At 33.7% G+C, this 25,234-nt stretch overlaps 1 protein-coding gene across 3 annotated transcripts in view; it reads left to right on the forward strand.

Annotated features, from left to right (window-relative positions):
• Window positions 1–19,705, forward strand: part of PAX5 (paired box 5) — a 157,256-nt gene extending 137,551 nt beyond the window's left edge. For all 3 annotated transcript variants that reach the window (XM_072404536.1, XM_072404538.1, XM_072404537.1), the window contains 2 exons: window positions 8,064–8,150; window positions 13,804–19,705. In XM_072404536.1, coding sequence (XP_072260637.1) covers window positions 8,064–8,150; window positions 13,804–13,877 — 161 coding nt within the window. In that variant the 3' untranslated portion in view covers window positions 13,878–19,705. The remainder of the gene's footprint in view (window positions 1–8,063; window positions 8,151–13,803) is intronic.
• The last annotated feature ends 5,529 nt before the right edge of the window (window positions 19,706–25,234 follow it).

Consider the following 25,234-nt stretch of genomic DNA (forward strand, 5'->3'; position numbering starts at 1 on the left):
CAGGTTGCCTTTGGCTATTGTGAAACTTTAAGAAATGTGTAAATGCAATAAAATTTGTATGTGTTGTGCATTAGCTTTCAGTAGAATAATGAATGTATTTTGTAAGTTAAGAGATTGTTTGTGATGCACAATCAAACATTTTAAATTAAGCAACCACGATAATGTTTAATTATTAAATATAAGTAGTCCCTGAACTCCTAAACAACTGTTTGTGTCTCATTTTATCAGTTGTTATCTATGCATTTAGCTAATCAAATAAGAGTTAACAGAGGCATTCCGCATGTATCAGGCTAATCTGTATGCTTTTTTTTCCATACCAGTTGTGCACCGCTACTGCTAACTGGTATGGAAAAGATTATTTTAATTTAGCATGATTAGCTTTATCCTGGGAACTCATCTACTTTTTAGTAGATCAAAAATCAAATTTGATTTTGTTTGTAGAAAAAATTTGATCGAATTTGTAGAAGAGGTTTAAATTATATTGTCGGTAAGAATGTCTTTTGTAGGTATGAAGTAGGTGTACTAGTTCTTGTTTTAGAAGCTAAAGTAGTAATTAATTAAATATCATATACTTTAGTAAGTTGCATTACAAATCTTCGTAAAAAAAATCCACAATTTTTTTTAGTATATTTTGAATTATATCTCTTTGTATAAAGTTTTCCTCTTTACATCTGTTTTAAAGTTTCTTATCTAAATTACAAACAGCACTTCAGGCTGGGAGCTGTATGTACTCACTAGTTAGCAGTTGGACTGCCCATTTGGTCTGCCCATCAGGTCCTTTAGATAGGAAACCCAACAGCCAAATGCCAAGTAGTGTTTTAAAGCTGTTAGTTTGTACTGGCATGTTCTCAAGAAAAAAAATGATTCTATGATTTTTTTTTTAAACTGTGTATATAGCATGGTGTGATATCAAACATAATAAAATGTATCTTTGGTCTGCAGACACTTTAATCTCTCTTTACCCCCTTAAAATTATGGCTGGTACTTCTATTTCCCATAACCAATGTTTTCTAGACAGTGGGTCACACAAGTCTTTGTTAGACATTTTACATTGTCCTCTGTTACCTAACTCTTTTCCTGGTTACCAGTGCTTCCCTAGGGCCCTATTTAACAATTATTGCTTTAAGCACAAAATGTTGCATGCCTACAGACTTGCCCTAAAGGGAGTCCAGCTCTGAGCTTATAAGTAATTAAGGTTGAGTTCCCATAATGTATTATTTTTCTGCACAATCCCCAAGTAAGTGCCATGATCTTATGCTTGGGGGATGTTGGGGCTGATGGCCATTGGTATATGGTTACTTAGAAATGCAATTAATTATTAAAACTCTGGCAAATACAAACATATGTAAGCTATTCTGTTGCTTGTCACTGGCAAGAACACAATTTTGGATATTTAGGAGAAAAACCAACAAAAGAGTTAATTCTTTTATTATTTATAGAACTTTCATCTTCAGTAAAAGTGAAGTGAAACATTGTGTTCACCTAAACATAAGTAATCAAGCAAAGTACAGTATGTATAAACAGAAGGTCCTGTGTGAAGAGTAAAGAAAGAAAAACAGAATAACAGTGCATTTTTCCACTCTTTGGAAATTTCTATGCATTTGTAATAACAAAATTACCATAATTTGCTCGTTAACGCAGCTAGATCAGTCAAGCATTGTTCTAAACATGCAGAGGCTGTTCCTTGCTCCAGATCTGCCAGGGAGCTAAGCACGGTGAAAATTAGCATGCAAATGGTCCTAATTCAGCAGCCGAGCTGTCAGACCCATATTCACTGCCATGTTTCCTTTGAGATTCTGACAGAAGTGGCCCAGAAAACCCACCCTTCAGGATTCTCATCTAGAAAAGCCGCAGGGGACACTTTATGAATGACAGCTCAGCTTGTATCAGTCAACTATGTGAGTGTTGTTATCTCTACATGAGGGTACTGTTGTGCAGTTAAATAAATTGACCCTTTTTTTTCAGCTTTCTCCCCAATGTATTAGTAACTTCAGCTATATTGCCACTGTCTGCCACTGATGGAAAACATGAAAATTATTTTAAAGCTTGAGATGGTATTCAACGACTATTTAGGGTCAACCAATACCCATTTTTTTAGTTCATCACTCCTGGGCTTGCTACTTTTTCTTTATTACTATATACATATGTTTTATTTATTATAAATATAAAGCATATAAACATGCACCCTTAAAGTCCCCAACCCAATCTTTATTATATATTGTAGCAGTGCCATGGTGCTGTCAACAAAAAATATAAACGTGATTTCTGTGTATTTTATTTATATTAAACATGTTTAGCGGCTGAAGAGTTCCACTTAGGGTCAGGGCTATCTGTCCATCTATCAGGCAACAGTTTTGGATGATGTTGCAACCTTTGTCAAACTGTGCTGTCACATTAGATAGCTATACATGGACAGGTCTTTTAACTTCTTAGCATATGATATGAACAATCCTTTGTATGCCCGGGGACACACATAAATGCACCTATGCATTACTTTGAATTTTAGCTCCAAATACTGATAATAGCTAAAAGCTTAGAAGTATGCCCAACCAACCAAACTTTAAGCAGCCAAAAAATAAACTACTAACTAAACAGCTGCAGTAAACTGAACACTACAATTTGCATATTCTTCTTTCAAATAAGCCCAGGGAATTAGTGTTGTCAAGACCCAGCCTAGAATGCCATGCCCTTTGTTTGTAATAGGAAACCTTGAGTTTAAAGTGAACCTGTCAGCCACAATAAACTTTTCAGAATTAAATTCCTATCCCCCATCTATCTTTTTGAAAACAATCAACCTTGAAGACAACTAAGGGGCACTGAGCAGGGGGTTCGACAGATGGTGGGATTAGTATTTAAAGTCAAGGAAGTCAAGCTTCGAGTTAAACTAGTTTCAAAGGGATTTACAGAGGAGGCTACAGTCTACTAAACTTTATAGCAGGCGTCTTGTGGTACTTGTCCTCAGAAGTACACCAGAGAAGGGTTACAGCCAAGGAAGAGGATGGGTACAGCAGAGAAGGGGTACAAATAAGATAGGAAGGGGGTTACACTGAGAGGGTGTCCAGACCATAAGGTCTTTTGTCTCAGGTGTTATGTATTCTTGAATTGTCTACAGTAACTAAAGCATATTAAGCAATAAGGATAAATTTGGGTGCAAGGACTGTGGCGTATAATTGCAGTGTACAGGGAGAAAGTCTAGGTTTTACTTACCTGTTTTTCTTTAAACCTCTCCCACTGTTAGAACAATGTTGTTGCACCCACAATTGTCCAACAGTGCTGCAGCAGAATACATTTACTGTTTTCCCTTCTATGAGTTTATAATACCACACAGAAAACAACAGGTTAACAGCTATTATTCCTAGGCTGTAACTTTACATGCACATACGTGTGTGAGCACACATACACGCACACACAATTTCATTTGAATTCAGGCTAAAAGGGTTATAAAAAACATTTTCTTACAAGCTGCTCCTTAATGTATTAGTTATACTTTGTCTGCTTATTGTTAAATTTTGCCATGTTCAGTTAGAATGCAGAAAAGTAAACTTTTTCTTTTCAAACCTCATTACAAGGACCTTTGAAGTATATCACACAATATGTTGAAAGCAACATTAAATTTTTATTTAAGGCAACACAGGTCACCACTAGCCTTGCAAATTCACAGCAAGGTATGTTTAACATAAGCCGCACCTCATTTGTCACATGTGGCATTTTCTGCATTAACAACTGCTGCACAGTGAGGCACTATTAAAACTTTTGCTGCTTTGTTAGAATACTATTCTTTTCTAAACATAGCTTGTTTTAAAAATGTCTGTATTTGTAATTTCGTATATCAAATGCAAGAAAAACACATATAAAGCTAGTGTGGTATAAAAGGCCAATAATTAAACCACTAAAAAAGCTAAAACCCATGCCTATTTAGTCATTTTTATGGAAAGGGTATGTACATCCTGTTATAAAAAAAAAAGAAACTGTCATCAAAAAGGAGAAACCAGGTGTCAGCTTGCAGTGAGATATATACCATACAGCAGCAGTGTAAAATGGTTAGGAAGTTATTTTTCATATCCAGTAATTGGGCCCGATTTATTAAAGCTCTCCAAGACTGGAAAAGATAGACCCTCAAGTGAAAAACTGGGCGATCCAGCAAACCTGGAATGTATTTGATTCAGAGTTTAGGACATTTGATTTTAAGAAATCCATTCTAGGTTTTCTTGACCACCCAGTTTTACCCATGATAGTCTATTGTCTCCAGTCTTTGGGAACTTTAATAAATCAGGCCCACTCTGTCTATTTATGTATGTTAGGAAGAGATATACATGCAAAAAAAAATAAAATAAATAAAATAAGTCATCTTATTTGTCACTGTAAAAGGTATAAACATGGTTTACTGACCACATAGCTATGGGGTGACACATTAGATTCCCCAAAGCTACCCTAGTGTAGGCAAAAAAAATAGTACAAACATTTTAGCATAGTTAAAAAGGATTGGCGAATTCCATCCCTGATGATTTGGCCTCCTATTTGTTCTTTTCCAAAAATACCAGATAGGTATTCATCAAATGATCTTTTAGCACAAATATTTAATCAAACTTGCTAGGGAACAATTAGCTACTGGTCAGAGAAAAACCATATATCCCATAGGGTGTCTCCTCAAGGGAGATATTTTAGGAATGTTTTCTATGATCTGTATTAGACATCCTAGTGATCAACTGTTTTGCAACAGATCTGGATCTGACTCCACTAATATCCATGAGTGCCAATCTTTAAAATAAAGTATTTGTACATGTATGCAAAGAAGCTGGATATGATCCTTGCATTCTATGTAAATTACATAAACAATTAATCCAAAAATTGTGCAGTATTTGTAACACATAGAAAGAACTCCAGTTTTTTTTTTCAGCATTGCGTATAGTTGCTCTTTATTTTTAGCTTTAAATGCATATAATTTATATATGGTATGTATAGTGGCAGTAGAAATAGTTACCTAATGTTTATTGTAGCATTTGCTTTATTGCACGAATAGGCACAGTTGGCATTTTAAGTTTTACCATAATTCATTCAATGCTTTACAGCAAATAGCACATTTTAAAGATGTAGGATTTTTGTGCATTAAATAGCTATTCTTTTATGCACTTTTTAATGTAATATACAAGCTGCTGCTGGTGTAAATGTAGTTGCTAAGTGCAGTGTTTAGCTTGATTCTCCATGCAGTCAAGCATAGCTTAACTCCCCAGATTATGATTGTTATTGGAAATTGCTGCAGAAATTTATGGTCCGTATGATTACTTTTACAAAGGAAATGCTAGAAAGCAAATACAATGTCATCTAATGGTGGAAATTTGAGAAGGATACACTATGTAGGTAAATTTAAATAAAGGTAATTGGTACTAAGAATACTTAGGCTTCTTAAAAGAAAACAAAAGCAACACAAAGCAATAATTATTGCTTTTAGGTTTTCTCTTTGATTTAATTAGTGTCTACAAGGGCATTCACATCAGCGCTAGCCAGGTGTTTGTGAGAAGATTTATACACATAGGAAGTAAGCAGAATAGTTAATATGGATGTTTATATCGTATTAGGTACAACAAGCAATGATTTTAGAAACAAAACATAAAAAATACATATACTTCTATCATATCTTTTGAGTTTAAAGATGTGAATTGTGTTTTTTACCTTTTGATTGGGAACTTTTTAACAGCAAAAATCATAAAAATCAAAACAAAGTCTACAGGGGATCAATACATAAAAAAACAACCCAAACTGAACAATAATTATCAGTGCCACCAATTAGAATAGTTATTTTGGCAGGGTACATCAGTATGGGTATGACATTATTATTACTATCATCAGCAGATAATTACCTTTTATTTCTAAAACTTGGATATGGTAAGAAATTGACAAAAGACTGTTGGTTAGGTAACCATGTTGCAAGGTACCATGCAGTTTAGACGGTAATTATTGTTGGGAGTTAAATTCACATTATTTTTTAATTCAGGGTAAAATGGTTAGGGCTGAGGATTAGATTGATCTCATAGCAATAAAAGAAAACTCTGTTAATTGCCCCAAAGAATAAAATACAGGCACCTAGGGTACCTATGTGTTCCTGGACATACATGATGAAAATTAAAACTTCCTAGCCTTTGTGAAAACTTGCCTGTCCATTCTACCTGTCATAGTTATTGGTCAGAAATTTTAGCTATTTTGGCCATTTGCCTCAAGAGATGATTAGTTAGTCCTAGGCAAGGGTGTTCTAATATACCAGAAAAAACTATATATTGTCAACACTTTCTCAAAATGCCCCACTTTCAGGAATAATTATCTACTGTATTTCATTTATTTATGTGAATATTTATATATGCTGGTTAGTGGGTTGCTTACTTTACTTGTCAACTTTAGTAACCCATTTTTATGTAAATATATACACATTTCAACCAGACTGCTGTCAACATCACATCATACCTTGAAAATGTTTTAGAGAAGTGGAGACATACTTGCTGCCTTAGTCTCTGTATTTGTGGCTAGCATTGTTTGTTTGTCTTACTCTTTGTAATAGAATACACATCCGTTTTTACTGAATACTGTAATTCCCAACTGTCAACTTCCACCAATATATTGGCTTAACACAGACTATATATAGTGGATTGAGAAAAGACGTAGTATTCAGGCAGAAGAATTACTTAGTTGATGGTGCTCAATGACTCCTCCAGTCTTTGGCTAGTGTATATGGCATAAGGCTGACAGTCTGACTACTCAGGCATAAAAACTAGAGAATTGGAAGTCTCAGCTTGTCAGGCAGTAGAGTGTCCCTAGAGATTGCCTGAGATGTGTTTGCAGAAGCAGTCAGTAAGGGGAAATTTGGTACTGAAGAAGTAAGATTTGATCAAACAGTGAAATCAACTTATCTTTAAATCATTCTTTCAAAGGAGTTTCAGAGAACATAGGTTGTGGAAATATAACCTTCAATAAAGTGTTCAAAAAATTAAAAAGCCTATCCACTAAATCAGTTGCAGTGTAAGGCTTGTATATACCTTACATATTGCTCTTGTGCTTCACTTAGGTACTTTGTGTTTGCTCACCTGCATTCACCCATGATGACCACACATAAAAGATACAAGTGACGACTTTAAAGAATAATATTTAATTGGGGTTTACATATAATTTTATAAAAAGTTTATACTGCAATATGGACATATAAATTATTTTTTTTTAGATGAACACTTCGAAACATTTTGTATTTTAAAGTATTATTTTTTTAAATAAAAAAAAATTTATAAACCTTTTTTCAGATAGGTTTTGTGTTTCATGAATTGTAGGTAGTTTTCTGACGTCTCTTAATATTCCTTTCAGTTCTCTATCTAAATGTATTAAATACTACAACAACACTTTGATATTGTTTTAATTTTTATTTTTGCTACTTTAAAATATCTAAGCACTGTTGAGCTTTCCCAATGCATACGGTGGGAGCTGCACTTCCGGCTGCATTAAAAACAGTAAAAACATAAAACTATGTCCATAGGGTTTTATATGCCTAGTGGTTGAACTTGATGGAATTATGTCTCTTTTCAACCCGACTTTACTATGTAACTATTTATACATGACTGACATCAGTTCCTGTGCTGTGCTTCCACTGCCTCCCCTCTCAACCCACAGCGCCATTCACAAAGAACAGCATAAAAGTCAGTAGTGTGCTGTACATTGTAAATGGCATTGCATTGAGTGAAGGGTGGTGAAACCACGACACTGGAACTGGTGTCAGTCCTAGACCCAGTTCCAATGTAATTGGGTGCCAGAGCTACAGCTCCCTGCTGTCCATATAAGAATAGCTCAATGGTGCTTAGTGAGTGTTAGTGAGATTATTAAACATAAAAATAACTGTCTGGAGTTATATTTAAGCACAAATATCCCAAGGCTGTCAAAAGAAAAACAACAATCACTATTATGGTACATGGTACAACTCTGTCAGTTTTAGTTTTTTTTTATAAGACATAATATAGGACTTCACTGTAAAAATATGCCTAAATGAGGATATGGAAACACATATTAATGTAGTTTTGTTTACATTTTAGGAAGTGATTTCTCTGGAAGTCCATATAGCCATCCACAATACTCATCTTATAATGACTCATGGAGATTCCCTAACGCTGGCTTACTAGGTGAGTATACCTATATGTTACTTATATATATATTTACCTGGCTTTTCCACAAGTAACAGCTTGTATTGAAATATTACGGGACTTTAAAGATGAAGGCATATTTGATCTTTGTATTTGATTTAATATTCTTAGCTAGAGTATTTCATTTCATGATGGCAAACAAAAAACTGTTCCAAAGTTTTCTCTTATATATTTGTCACTAAATGGAATATACCCCTCTTTTTGTGCTCTAATCATTCCTTCTAAATTGCTACTTTTTGTATGAACTTTGTAAAAAAAATTTTTTACTAGTAACTATGTACTTCAACGGGGCAAAGTGTTGTGTCCCATAGCAGTTGTTTATTAAAAGAAACATGTGCTGAGGTTACCATTGTCGTTAGTTTCTTGGATGTTAAGCTTGTCAGATTATTCAAGACTTTCTAAATCACAGATATGATGCAGGTATTTAGATAAAAAAAAAGTCTGACATCACTGATCCTGTACTTGTTACAGACCAGTTGCTTTAATAAAGATAGAACATCCCTGATGACAGTGTAACCATCAGGATGTCAGCAGCATTCATAGTTTAGAACAGGTTTTCTTTTATGAACTACAATGACTAAAAGACAAATAAATATTGGCTTGATTTCTGTACTTTATGCTTTGGTATTTGCTGCATTTAAAACAATTTAAATTGTGTTGATCCTGTTTTACATTTCATAAACAGTGATAGTAACAGTAACATTTCTCCCACATTGGTATTAAATTTTATTACAAAAACTGTCACCCATTGGCTTTAATAGACTTTTAGTTTATTATTATTATTGTTTTTCATAATTCTATTGATAACATTTAGTACTGCACGTCTTAAAAGCTAAATTTTGGTAGAGTTGTACAATAAGGTTATAGATTGATATTATGTGCCGTAGAAGATCCCACACATAGAGCAGATGGCAAATACAGAGACTTAAATACCACCTGGAAACCATTTGATTAATAAATACCCCCTGAGTCTAATTTCCTCATTAAATAAAAATGTGAATATATCTCAATATATTTAAATAGCTTTTCAAATGGCAGATCCATGTGAAAACTGGCAGATCTATGAAATATGGCACATTAGATGTTGTTGAATTTATTGTTAATTGGACATTTTTTACTTAATCATATGGATTCTGTGATAGGGGGCTTAGTTTTTTATAATAACTGATGTTTACTGTACTGTGTAATTGCTGTATTGTACTGAAATCAATGCATAGGGTAGACAATGCTTACAAATACATAACTACAAAAGCATATTAGAGGTCATGGAACATATATAAAATAAATGGGTAAATTGGTTTACTGACTTTTTTTTTAACAAACCTCTTATAACCATTAATAATTTTCTTTTTATTCTGAATATCTTTCTGAATGTATAAACAACCTCATGAAGCTCCTGTGCATACGTTTAAAAGCCCTCTTTGTTAAACTGAAATATATACCATAAAAAAAAGAAGAAAACAATTTGAATTTAGTTGGTGCCCTTTGACCTATTCTCATACTTATTGCCATGTGAGCTTTTATTATTACGACAACCTCAACACTTATCAAAGAAAGAATCGCTTAACACCTTTAACATTGCTGTCAAAAATTAGTCCACTTTGACTTTGCATAAAATAATTAGGATTTTTTTTTCTGCATAATTTGCACAAATGAGATAAGTAGAAATTCCAATTAATTGTCACCACTCAACTACATTATTATTGCCTAAGAGATTCAAAGATTTACTGAAGACAAAAAAATATGTGACCTAATTTAGATACATCGATTTTGTGTCTTTTTTATATTTTCTATTTATAATTAAATGTATATATTTAAAACTTGAAACACATATAACTTAAAAACAATTAAAATATGTATATGAATTATAAATGTATAATTATTAAGTATTTTTAACAAGTAAACTATATATATATATATATATATATATATATATATATAATATTTTTTGTATAAATTTGCAATATTTTGTAGCACCTACAGAACCAGTTACCCCACATAAATTCGGCTAGTATTGGGGATCAATTAAAGATTGCAGGAAGACATTGAGGTTGCTTTGTAAAAGGCAGTTTACTTGACAAAGTGAATTGTCACCTTACAAGGTAAATTTCACTTAGCTTAGTGAACATGATCAAAATTCACTTTTCAAAGTAAACCAAATCCCATGCAAAGGAATGTAAAAATAAAACAAGCGAAAATTCCCTAGCACTGTAATGACTCACTTTGCTACTTATTTATTTCTATGTTCAATCAGTAAATCAACCCCAAGGTAACTTTGTCAGATAAAGTATAAACAATATTGTATTTAACATCCTAAAATCTTTAGAAATTTTATTCTAATCTTAAATATATAGTAGGTTTTAGTAGACTGAGGAACCAGTAGCTTTGCTATTAGACTAAGGGCTTGCTGGATCATCCAGGTTTACTGATGAAAGCGTATCTTCTACAGCCATGGACAGCTTTGTTAAACGAGGCCCTAAATCACCAAACATTCCATCCTATCTAGTAAACTAAATAACCCTACATGCCATTTTGGGTTCATGTAATATTTTGATAAAGGCAACAGGGTGTTTATTATTTTTCATGTTCTTCTTTATAACTTTTACACATGAGCAATGCACATGAGAACTTCAGTTACTGGTTTATAATAATAATTTTATTGCTTCAGTATAGTTGCATATATATCAACTATTTGTATATTATCATAAAAAATGTATCTTTATAAAAGAAAGAAGAATACTTTCCAGCATTAGAGATGTCCCCAGGCTTTAAACTGCCGAAGTGTGATGAAAGCTTTTATTTAAAGCAATGTTCTTGAAAGAAATGCCCAACTTACAAGTAAATTTGTAGAGATCAGGTAGGAAGAACTGACATGGACTGTAGGGCATTTCTGAAGCTGGTTAATACACACATGCTGAACCTGGATAATGGCAAGTGCTGGCTAATGAAGAAAAATGATTCAATTTCATGCTGCTTTGTTCTAAGAATTTCTTTACTATTTCCTTCATTTCTTCCCATCTTCATGTTCGTCATAAAGAATTTTATTTAATACTTGTTGTTTTTTTTCAGTGAATGTGACTTGGGTGTGTTGTTTAATTTAAACCTTACTAGCAGAATCCCTGAGATATTCTAGTACATGTTAAGATTTCAAATAGGTAGTTCCATTGAAGGAAACACAACCAGTTTAATTGAGAGCCATATTTGTCTTGGCTTCCATACAGGCACAAAATCAATAAAAAATTATTAAAGTAGGATAACTACAGATTTATTTTTGGATATCATAAATGGTTTAAAATTTGTGTGGCTTTCCCACTATTAAAATGTTAGTTTTGCATATCTCTAATTTTGTCAATGTATATTTTCTATGCTCCTTATACCTTGCTGACTTTCCCTGGAAAAACAAAAACTTCATGACGGCCCTTAACTCCAACAATGTGAAACTTGCTTGTGCCTCTGCCATCACAGCTTCTCACTAAAAGAAAAAACAGTTTTAAGAATCACAAAGACCTGATATTTGCACTGTTACATACTAAGATATTAGGCTGTCATTTTATTTTAATATCCATTTTTATATTAAAGTCACTAAGTAATATCAGGCTGCTTTTGTGATGGTATCTTATGCTATGCAGATGATTTGCAGAAGAAAAGCCTTTCATGTTAAAACCTGAATATTTAACCTTCTGCTACTGGATTTTCTAATGGAATTTTGAAAAGAACTATGTGTTTGACCCAGTGTACAATTTACCCTTGGATACCTGTATTTAAAACCATTATTACTTAAGTGGTCTGTGATGGAAAAATGAAGTAATTTTTATGTTGTAATTAAAGGTGTGTTAGAATATTTATAAACTAATGATAGTTGTTTAACATATCTAAAAGGGCAGAATGTGTAAGGATTGTAGATAACATTCTTTAAAAATCTTTTACAGGTACATTTTAAAGGAAATCTATACTTGAAATAGTTTGATCTAATTGAAGAAGGAGTAGTTTTTGAAAATTCCCTTTTCTAAATTTGATTAGTATTATACACTTTTTTCCAAATGTAATACTATTTAAAGAAACCTTGCCCCTGATCCCCTTATACTAATTTTGAGTACCCTTAGCACCCATTTTTCCATCACAACCAGTACTATAATTAGTGACTTTGGAGAGTTGTAACATCCATTTTTCTGTCATGTGATATTGCTCATACCTAGCAATTGGCTGCTAGGCTTCAATACTATTGCAGAAGAGCACTCAACACCTCCATTATACCTAAAAGCACTTGCATCTTTTCTTGGCTGCAATGGCAAAAGAAGCCAGGCTAGATGTCAAAGGGCCCCTTTGCAGAGACACTTACTGTCACTTTACCCTGCATGAGCAAGGTGAGTACAGCAACAAAATCTGCAGCAGGCATAAGTAGGCTGAACATTTCTTAAAATCATACAGGGCTTTATGAGGGGGTGCTGAGAAGTTCCTTGTTTGCCCCCTTCCACATGAAATAGAAAAATGAGTGTGGGGGCATATGACAGCCTAATATCTTAGTATGTAACTGTGCAAATGTCAGGTCTTTGCGATTCCTAGAACTGTTTTTTCTTTTAATGAGAAGCTGTGATGGTAGAGGCACAAGCAAGTTTCCTGTCGTTGGAGTTACGGGCCGTCATGATGTTTTTGTTTCACCAGGGAAAGTAAGCAAAGGACATTCACACTGAGATGTCACAAACACTGGGGGAGAAGTGTCCTTCCTACAGCACTGTAAAAACCTGGATATCTCATTTCAAGACTGGGCATTTCACCGTTGAAGATGAGCCCCGCAGTGGGGGCCCCCCAACCTCAACCTGCGATGCTGTCCATGAGCTGATTATTGTGGACCGGCGAATATCCGCAAAAAAGATAGCCCAGATACTTGATATCTCATGGGAGCGTGTTGGGTTTGTTATCACCACTATCCTAGACATGCGCAAGCTTTCAGCGAAGTGGGTGCCGAAATGTTTGAACAGTGATCAGAAGAAGGAATGAGTTGAAGCATCTGAAGTCATTTGGCCCATTTTGAAACTGCACAGGACTTTTTAGCTAAGTTAGTGTGTGAGGATGAAACCTTGCTCCACATCTATGATCCTGAAACCATCGAACAGCCAAGCGAATGGCGCCACAGTGAGTCCCCGCGGCCGAAGAAGTTCCGAACCCAGAAATCGGCCAAAAAAGTCACTACGTCCGTTTTCTGGGACACAGGCGGTACTCTGTTGGTGGACTACCTACCTCAGCCCTCTAGTATCACCTGACAGTATTATGCTAACCTCCTGGACCAGCTGAAGGAGGCAATTAGGATGAAACGCCATGGAAAGTTGAATCTAATGTCTCATTGTTACGCTTAATTGAGAAAATAAATTGTGTGCCAGTTCGTCAACTGTTTAAAATATTATGTACTACAGTACTTTTTTGTATTTGGGGCTAAATAAAACCGAAAAAAACATACATGCAATGTTACATTCCATTTTCTTTGTCAATACAGGGCATTTTATTTAGCATAATAGGAAATGATGATTATTTGATGCATGTACTTTTCAAGATATTTTGGTATATTTTTAGGTTTATAGTTTGTGTAATGTTTTTAAAATTGAACCCTAATTTTACTATTGTACTCTTTTCCCAGGTTCTCCATACTATTACAGTGCAGCAAGAGGAGCAGCGCCCCCTGCTGCCGCAACTGCCTATGATCGTCACTGACAAAATGCAATGAGAACACGAGCACTTACAACTATTATGGGGATTGTACAATACACATGAAATTACTCTAAATCTCAAGATAAAAATATGGAGTAAATATTTATTTCTTTCAACCATTTTTTCATTATAAAAGTTGATTCTAAATTGCTACATTTTGGTTCTGCTAGTTTGCTTATATGTGTAGCCTAAAGATTTTCGGAAATCGCAGTGTTCTGGCTACATGAAGAAGATCCGTTAACCATTCAGTTTCTTGCATTGTTCATCATTTGTATCAAGACTCCTCTTTGATTGATTGCGGCAAATCATGTACACTGTGCCATTGTAAATAAATAACATGCTCCTTTGTGAAATTTATGAAAGTGGCTTAGCACAAACTGCAACATGATAAACGTTTGTTTCTCAAAGTGCTTACAGCATACTATCTTTTATAAAATGCTGCACTGATTCACCTAGTCCTGTAAGCTTTAATCCAACATTAAACCAGGTTACCATTCACTATTTCTAAATTTGGGGCTGATGAAAAATTTTCAATCAGGTTGTATGTTTCTTCCATTTAAATGATGTTATGCTGCTTAGTGCAGGTAGTAGTTCCAACAACTCATTTATTTTTCTTACTGTGTGTGTCACTTTCCTATAAATAACACCAAACATTGAATTATGTACATGATTTAAAATGACAATATATGGTTTAATATATATGTTTAAAGATGTATACGTGGGCATTTGCTTAAGACATGTTCTCATAAATTCTTACATTATGAAGAACAGTACTCCGGTCAGAAAATAGCAGGATGAAAATAAATAGCCAAAAAAAAGATAAAATAACAAAACCAGCTTTTGCTGCATATTCACCTAATCTGTAGATATCAGTAGTTTTTTGTTGCCATAAGACATCCACATTCTTCGCCAGCATCATTTAACCCCAATATTTAGGAGACCAGGTTGTTCTGCACTCACCCCAACATGTGAGTGAGCAGTTAATGGGGAACCAGCACATTCATGAGCCTATACACTCTGCTTTAATCAGCTTTAAAATACATTTATATTGCCTATCCTATTAGATTCCATAATAAAAACATGACAACAAATAAAAAGAGCAGAATGCATTTATTCACCCCTTTCAGGCCCCAAACTAGTCAATGGCTCTGCTTTAGTAAAGCTCTCCTACACTGGAGAAGAAGGACTGTTTGTATAGGTGATCCAGCAAACCTGGAATGGATCCGTTCCAGTATTGAAACATTTGCCAATAGAAAGTTATCTTAAAGACATTCATTCCAGGTTTGCTGGATCATGCAGGCTCGCCTACAATAGTCTTATCTTCTCAAGTCTTGGAGAGCTTTATTAAATCAAGCCTAATATGTGGCAAATGAAGTTATATTATTTTAAAATAGTCGTACAATGCTGAATGTTTTCATGTAACCAATTGACATTACTTCCAAGAGTACACATTTCAGTTTCAATGTTTCTTAAATCTTTATTCCTCCTGGATAATATCATGGTAAAACCATGCAAGGGCATCTCATTATGTAGTAATTCCTGTGAAATCTCTGCAGTATGGGATTTTTGTTCCACTTTAACTTTATTGTAAAATCGCCGCCTGTGCTTGCATTGTGCCTAGTTTTATAATGAATTTGCAAATAGAGACAAAACATCACACAATGCATTTAGTTAACTAACATATGAGGTCAAATCCCGCAGCTCGTATCTATTTATTTTTAGATAAAAAGCAGCATGGAATCAGTTTAAATGGATTATTTATTTTTATGGCGATGCTTCCCATAAAGAATGTGGGAAAGACCCAAGAGATCTCACATATTGCAACAGAAGAAAACTCTATTTCACTGAAACATATAAACATGGCTGTCCTTATCCAGTATATTTTAAAGACCCTTATTTATACTCATGCATAGTTTTTATGTTCTCTTATAAATCAGCATGACATCTGAATTGTTATTGAAATTTGTGGTTTCGCATATGACAGGCAAATGGCAAGCAAAACATTACCCTTCTTATTAATTGGTTAGAGATAGCAAATAATGCTACACATGTTTATTCCTTTAGTTGAAAAAAAAGTATACCATAGTCAAGGTAATGGAAGAAAGGCAGTTGTAGCTAAGCGGAGGACACTGAACAGGGTTTATCAGAAGAATTTTAGACTTAACATATTATTCCACTCACCTTAACAGGTTATTTATTTATTTGAAATGGAAAAAAACACATTTACTGAAAAAAAGTTTTTGTTTATTTACTAAATAAATTTATTTAGTGTTTTATTTATTTAATGCAATATTATGGCAAAACAGATTTCTTCAAACAGTTGTTCATATAAGTGTCATCCACAGTATATCATGTTTCCAATATAAGATTTATACACAGATTAATAATGTCTTACTGATATATACATGATTGTAATGTGTAGCAACAAAAGACATGGTTGTTAGATGAATTTATTTGGTGACTGAACTGTGTAAACATGCTGCTCGTCAAAATTATAAAATAATTTCCAGAAATGTAAAAATAGTGTAGACATTCTTAATATAACAATGAAATTGATTGGGTCTTACAACTGTCCTAGAAAAAAGTTGACTGAGTGGGTTGGAAGTTTTTGGCTAATATCACTATTGATTCTGACAGCACATGGAAGTATACACATTCTATACCATTACAAAACCCTGCACATCCTGGTAACATAATTTGAAATGTATTCAACAGTTCAGATAAAACATTTCAGCCCATGCCTTTTAATAGTAACTTTTTTTTTGTTTCTGTTCTTTTGTGGGAACAACTATAAAATTTATACAGACAAAAAGTTATCATTGTTTATGCTTATTTGTGGTATTATTCAATGTATAATATATATATACTCAAGTAAAAGCCAATGCAAATAAAAGCTAAGGTATATATTTTTATGTGTGCCTGTTACTTTTTCTTTATTGTCCACGTGTCCCTTTACTGGTCCTCCCTGGTCCTCCTTTATGCAGAAATGTGCAGCAGAGAAGTAGCAAGTAGTGGTTTTACCGGTTCAAAAGATGTTCATTACATTTTACACATACTAATAATTTATTATCTGTTCCACCAGTTATTGAGCTTCCTTCCCTCTTTACAACCCTGGAAAGTGCCAAACAGGAAAGAAAAGAGTTGGGTTTGTGGTTGCCAGAGCAGAAAAGTAAATATCAGTATGAATTTATTTCAATGCTTCCCTGCTGCATCACTTTCTACATGGAAGACTAGGGAAAAGGGGACACACTACAGTGGGGTAAAAAAGAGATAAAGGTCAAGATTTAGGGTGCAAAAAAAACTTGGCTTATACTCGAGTATAGATTAATTATAACACACAGTTTAAATCTTCCTGCTTTACTGCAATATAAGGAATTATAAAATTTACAAACTTTAGAAAAGTACCAAACTAATGTCTCTAAATTAGGATGAACAACCATGAGGTTCCCCTTACCAAATAAAAAGTACCAACATAAGAGCAGACATTATGGCCCTGATTTAAGGCCGGTGATTAAGGCTGATTAAGGCTGATTTAAAGCCCTGATTAAGGCTGGAGAGAATACTAATAATCAACATATAAAAGAATCATACAGATACCCTACTGAATTGAATGCGACTAGCCATCCAGCATGCTACAGTAATAGTGCACAACTGGCTGGGAAGGAAAGATGTAAAAAAATAAAAACATGCCACATAGAGATATAAAAAGTCTGATTTTAGGTTGGTACTTTTTATTAGTTATTCTGTTGAAAGGGTCACGGGGACCATTACTTTAAGTAACATATTTCGATTTCAGAAATTACAAGCAAGATATATGGGCCGGTAAAAAGTAAGTTATTTTAACAGACTGTTCTTATTTTATTTATTATTATTTTTAGGGCATTTATGATCTGAGTTTTGAGACAGGGAATATTTATTCTAAATTGCGGGAAGGAAGTTAGGGGAATTTACAAAGAGCTAGAATCATTTTATTTCAATAATAATTTCACAAAATGATTGCCAACTTTGTACAAATGGTTTTGATCACATAATAAAGAATATATACCTGAGTGGTTTTATCAATCAGCCCTTTTCAATGTAAACACCAAGTTATTTATTGTTACAAGTTCAGTGTGAAACATTTGGGGAAATATTCTTACAAATATTACATCATCAATTTGGCCTTTTATTCCATTTAAGTTAAAATATTGAATTCTACAGCTGTAGCACAAAACACACAACTGTGATATACCAAAGGTGCCAGTGGTATATTTATTCAAGTTATTAATGTATGTCAAAATTAAAGGAGGCCTATTAACAATTTGGTATCAACTGTAAGGAAATAAAGTACCATGCAGGATTTAGTAACTGCAATTTTGCATATTTTTTCATAAATTCAAAGCTTTAATATTATTGCACCAAAACAATCACTATAAGTAAATGGTACAAAAAGATTTTTTGTAATCATAGATCTGTGTGACAAAATAAATGTAAGGCATATTGTATAAACTGAGCTCTGGTCAGGTTTGAATTATTAATTGCGTTTGTTGGTGAGATTAACTAACACAAGACACAAACTATGAGTTCCATTTAAAAAACGGGGAATCAGACATTCCCTCAAACATTCCCTCATGGGAATCTTCCAGGTCTTGTGTTTTAATGGCAGTAATTGATTCCCACCAGGGAATGTTTGAGGGAATGTCGAATCCCCTGTTTTATAAATGTGTCATTTCAGTTAATCAAGAATATTGATTTATATTGAATTCTATTGTATATGAGATTATTGAACTGATGTACACAAAAAGCCATTTATTTAGGCTTGGTACCGTGTAATTAAACCTCACTACTGTATTTCAGTAAATTAAAAAATAAATAAACCAATTAAAAGTTCTGGCAGACAATTAAATAGGAAATAGTACCCTGGAGCTACTTTGGTGCCTGCTAATTTTTAAACAAATTTTTGGGAGCAGAATTTAAAAGGAATCAAAACTGATAAAAGTATTTTTAGTGTAATATCTCCCATTAAGATTTAACTTAATATTAATCCTGCTCAGCCTTATATTGACATTACCGTAACCTGGTTTTCACTTTCTAGTGGCCTTGTACTTTCTTAAGATCCTAAATAAAAATCAATTGCATTAGCCTCATAAGCACATCCCCTACATAAATGCAATGCAATATATTTCTTATTTCACTTTAAATAGATGTTTTTGAATATTGTTTAAATAGGGACTACCAGTGCATAAATTAAATCTAAATCTTTTGCCAAAATTTACAGTGGCTGCATAAGTAAAGCTTACTTGTGTGATAATTAAAAAGAAAATATATGCCTTTGAACACTGGGATTCATCAAATCCCTACACATACATACAATGCTTCTTTATAATGTGTATGTTTTGTATTTTTTTTGTAGGAAAATATTTGAATTTAAAATTTGGTGTTTTATTTCTTAGTGCTGTGCGTTGCTTTGTGTGTAATATTTGAATGTAATTACAGCAGTGCCAATTTGCCAAAGATGTTTTACAATTTTTTGTTTTTTTTTTATTTTTTTTTGAAGGATTGGAATGGCCAGTAATTTTGTTAACCAGGTTTTTATTTTTCTGTCTGTAAATTTGTGAATTATTTAAATTAAAAAGTTGATGCACCATTTTTTTATCTTATTATTTTTTTTTAGATTAGTTTAAAAAAAATGCAATAAGATTGGCGTAGATTCAATATCTGTGTGTCTTTCCATTGGAGTGACTGTTATTTGTGAACAATTGAATTTATGTAATCTTTATGTGAGATAATTATTTGTAAATATTTACCATAATTTTATTGGTTCTGAAAATAAAAGTAATTTTTTAAGTTCACAGATGTCTTTTTTAATTTTTTTTAACACAGCACTTTACATTCCAATACTATAAATTAACATCAAATTCTGCTCATTGGGTAATCAACAAAACCCACTTAAATTTTGGAGGATCATATATTTATATATGATATAGTGCTCTTTTTGTCTTTATATTTTATACCCCCTCCCTTGATGCAAACCTTACGATTTAAACCCTGCGAATATCGTTGCCTATGTAAAGGTCTCCTGTTTTTTGCTTTTAGCAATAGTTTTAAACTTTGCACTTTGCAATATACAAAGAAATTGGTTAAAAGTATTTAAAAAAATAATATTTTATTATTGGAGTTTATTTTTAACAAGTTGGGACATCAACTTAATGTTGTAGGGCATCTATTATTAACTTATGACTTTAAAGAATATCTAAATGTATTTTTTAATTGGGTAGAATAGAAAATGGTTAACAATATTTTCTTCCAGACCCATAGATAAAGCAGGAAGTAAGTAGGGATTAGCGAGGATGCTTCTGGAATTCTTGCGAAAGTTTCCTCGAACTTCCGATAGTTATGCAAAATTTCGGCAAACCAATTTTGCGAAACCATCGGAAGATCGAAGAAATTATAACAGGAGGATTCACAGGGGATTCCCTGGGAATCCTACTGTTTGCAATCCACGGGGCACTAAAGGTTAATTACCCTCTAGTGCCGGGGATTGCACACTGTCCTCAATGAATGGGGCCATGGTCGCATTCATTGAGAAGATCTCAGGACTAGAGCTTAATTAACCTCTAGTGCCGAGGATCCCACACTGTTGTAAAAATCAGAAAGATTTTTTTTTTTTTTTTTTAAATTTGACTTCGATCAGCAAATGTACACTAGCCGTTCTCACTTGAAATTTCGGTAAGCGAGAACGGCCAAATTTGCTGCGAGATTGAGTTTTAAAAACCCGCTCATCCCTAGAAGTAAGAAAAACCTCCACAAAATAAAATAATCCCTTCTCAGTTGTAACTTGATCAAGTATGCCCATTGGCTTAGAAAACTTAATCACATTTCCAGCCCCTCTCCATTCTATTTGGTTTGGGTTTGTAGACATAATGTATTATTAACCACTTTTATTTCTACTATGGTCTGTTTATTTGACAATAACTAAAAAGATTTAGAATAATTGGAGGTTGCACTTTGACAGTTGTCCTTGCTGTGTTCCAGAAAGTGACTGACGAATTTTGCAGTGGGGAACAGCAGCAGGGGTGGAAAGGACAGGGATAATGAGATACACTTTAGAATTTTTGTTCAGAAGTTTGTATAAAGAGTGTATTTCCTATCTTTTAAGTCCAGGGTTATGAACACCATGCATCTGTTTTCACTTCAAGTATACTGTATATTAGTCATGTGCACTTGGGTTGAAATTCAAGTTCATCTTGATTTGAGTGTCACCCCACATTTATTTGAATTTTGCCAAAACACAAGTAATTAAAAGGACCAAACAATGCCTTTGCTGTCTTTCCAGGCATGTAGACTGGGTGACTAAAAATTAGAGTTCAGCTGATATGATGACAGATTATCCAACTGTAGTAAGCACTAGGTATCATGGGAAACGTCATTAATCATATCAGGCCAATGACATCACCCGAGATTTTCTGCAGTATTAACAAAGCCACCAATTCTGTCATTTAGCTATGGAATGTTGTGTGCAAACATTGGTGGCCACATCTTTGATCTACAGTAGATTTCATTGCTGGACAAAATGATTGATGTGGGTTCACTTCAGTTGTGTTTATGTACCCTTTTACTCACTTCCCTGGGAGGGGGCAGATATCTTGTTGCTCAAAAAGAAGGCTTCGAGATTCCATTTAAGGTCCCATATATTACTCCATCTCCTGACTATGTTAATAAAATAATTTGTTCATTTTTATGGTTGCCCTTAAAGCTGCATAAAAAAGGTTCTTTCCTGCTATATGGTATTTAAAGATTCCTCCACCCTAGACTTTAATGAGGTTTAGCTCTTAGTTTGGGTTTGCCAAACACAAGCAGTTTTGCTCATCACTAATTTAGGCACACATAAATAGTGTTTGTATTTGTATCCAGGTTTGCTGATTCACCCAGGTTCACTGATGAATATGTATCTTCTCCAAGCTTGGATGATTACTGTGGAGGAAGGAAAGATACATTGGCTACTGAGTAATGTATTACATTTACTGTTGTTATCTCCCTGCTGTAATCGAGACAGTGGGGCTGATTTATTAAAGCTCTCCAAGGCTGGAGAAGATACACTTTCATCAGTGAACCTGGGTGATCCAGCAAACTTGGAATGGATTTCTCAAAAGTCATCTGCTATTTGTTAGCAAATGTTTTCAATCCTGGACGAGATCCATTCCAAGTTTGCTGGATCACCTTTGGAGAGCTTTATTTAAAAAGGCCCAGTGAATGAGCCAGCTAATCAACAAGTGTAAAAACTTAGATGTATGGAATCTGAATCTTGCTATCTTGCAGTGCCACTGTCTGTCTGCTATTACTGGCGGTGTGCTTAGCAAAGGTTCTGGTGTCCTCCTTACTGCTACTCTTAGTTTGGTGAATTCTGAGTCCAAAACCAAGAGGTCTAGTTTCAGTCAAGGATCCATTAGTGATGTGTCTCTGTGAGGCCTACTTCTGCTGCTAATATTATTTGGACCTGATAATCACATTTTTAAACCATTAATCATATTATGAGACAACAAGTGAATTTGTAACACAGCAGTGTAAAAGTTGCTTTCATAAAACCCATTTATAAATTTTCAAAATTGCTGTGCTATCACTTAGTAAGCAGTCATAATATAGGGAGGATGTTTTTCATTAGCCACAATTGGAAAAAATTCCTGTGTATAAATGGCAAAAATTGTTGTAATTTTACTTGCACTGATGTCAGCCCCCTATAGAAGACAAGCACTGATGTGCCAATATTACCACCTGTTTTTGAGCTTGAAGGTCAGAATAGCTAAAACCTGAGACTAAATTAACTCTAACTACCACTAATAAGTCTGGGGTGGAAGAAAATGAGTGACCGGCACAGAGCCATGATTTCAACATTATTCAACAACTTTGCCATTAATTGGAAAACCACTTGAGAGCCTCTCTTCTCATCCAACATTAATACATGATTTCCCAAATGCTCTTTAGCTGAATGGACACAAATTCAAATTCAGAGACGCTCCAAAGTCACGTGGAATGTCCATAAAACAAATATAGGCCAGGTGTCCACAAACCTTTTTCATAAAATGTATGAACAGAATAAATGTATGCTGACAGATTTGTTTATATATAAACCTAAAACTCTTCTGTTCCAACTGGTGTATGTTGTGAATGATTATGCGTAGTTCTTTATTAATATTTGTTGATAGGGGAGTCACAAACTGACAAAAGTGTTATAAATTATTATTATCAAAGTTAGTCTAGATAAATAACTAATTTACTTTTTTACATTTTATATCAATAGAAAGTATACCTGCTCAGTCACATCACACAATCAAGTTACTAGTCCATGATTACTACACCAGAACAAGCACATATATATTGTTAACATTAATTTACCACTATTTAGGGTAGATCTGCATTTTAAAAAATCTTATACCATTATATTTTCGCTTAATGCTTGCATAACAGTTCTTTTAAAAAGCATTCCTGAGAATTGTGAGCAGCAACAAACATATATACAACTAAACCAGCATCTAATATACAGGTAGCCCCCGGGTTAAGGACATCCGACATATGGACGACTTCTAGATACAAACGGGGCTTCTCTGCTCGCTGCTGTGTAAGATGAAGGCTTGGAAGGGGAGGGGGGCGGTTTGCGCGACTTGCAGAAGAAATCTTTTGCTAAACACAGCTGAGGTTGTAGGTGATATGGGGGGGGGGGGGGGGGGCTATTTCTGCAGCCTCTTTAATGTCCAAGACAAAAACTGCAATTGTTTCTTTTTTCAGCTTGCTCCAGAAGTAAATAAAATAAATGTCTAGGCTCCATAAAGTTTTTTTTTTTTTTTTTTGGTTTGTGCTTAATTAACAGTGAGGATTTCATACAGTAACTGACACCACGCCACCTAATAATATGTTGAGACAAACATCTGTCCTAATTGCATTTATTAAAATAATGTACCTGTTCCGACATACATACAAACTCAACTTAAGAACAAACCTGCAGTCCTTATTTTGTTTGTAACCCGGGAACAACCTGTACTTTCCTATTGTGTAAACCATAATTGGTTTTCTTCATCTACCTTAAACATGATTGCACCATTCCTGAAGACATGTCAACAGAAGCAACAATCTCCTTGCAGGTATGAGATTCATTCCACTGAGAACATGTCTACAGAAATCATGCTTTGTGTTTCATCTATACTATAGTCACAGCAAAGACTCTCAAGCATTAAACGAATGTGGCAGTAGGTAGGTTTCATGAGTAGGGAAGAGAAAAAATTACCAATTTTGCTGTTTCAAACTATAAACTCTCAGCTTTCTTTAATTAAGTAACTGGCAAAAATGTGCTTGAAAAAAACATTATTTGGTGTTCCTATTTAGAATAAATTTAAATAATTTAGTGCAATTTAAATATATTTTTTGTAATGCTTTTTATTTTTATTCAACTTTTTTTGCTGTGAAAAGTATAAACATAAAGTAATGGGCCAGAATTGTAGAAAGATGCCTCACTTTCAGGGTAACCTTGAACAGCCTATTATAGATTGCACCCTTAAAAAACCAATGACATGCATTATAAATATTACAAAATATAATATAATATTATTTGTAATAGTTCTGTTTTAAGTTATTTTACTAGTGGTACTGCATATTGACTATCAAATATCAGTAGTCTTTTTGATGAAACCCAAGAATTAATATTGAATAATATTTCTGTGTATGAAGAATCTTGGTTTGTCAATAACAAGACAACAACATTATTATAGTTTTCTTTATACACGCAATGAACTTTCCTTCTTTTCAGGAGTCATTTACAGAAGAGTCTTAAACTTCATCTTGACACAAGGGACAGCTCCTAAATGCAAAATTTTCATTAACTTGCTTATCATATTCAGCACAATAAAGAATTGTATGATTTGGATTTATAAAATTATGTTTGTGATTAACAATAAAAGCTGATGAGCTGGCATCCTTACAGAGGTCTTAAAGAAAACCATTCATGCAGAAAATCAAACTGTAGCCAACAAAATTAAGAGTTTCTTTACTCGCTACATTGAAGTTGATTGTGTTCTGTTTAAGATCTTTATTATATATTCTATTTTGTGTTTTGTGTATAGGCTGTGGTATTTTTTACGATTAATATTTTAGCCTATTCAAGATCCCTTTATTTATTACTAATATTAGGTATTTAATTTAGTGTGGTAGGGTTCACAGTTCCAATACAAAATCATTGTTTGTGTACTTAAAACCTAAAAAAATACCTATAAACATTCCAAGAATATTATTATAAATTTAAAAAATCAGAAGTTATATTTTGAATTAGATAAATAATTTTCTTAGAGACTCACTTGTTGCATATGTTTTGTGGTATCCACTTATTCCTATCT

This window comes from Pyxicephalus adspersus, chromosome 3, assembly GCF_032062135.1.
Source record: "Pyxicephalus adspersus chromosome 3, UCB_Pads_2.0, whole genome shotgun sequence".
NCBI lineage: Eukaryota > Metazoa > Chordata > Amphibia > Anura > Pyxicephalidae > Pyxicephalus > Pyxicephalus adspersus.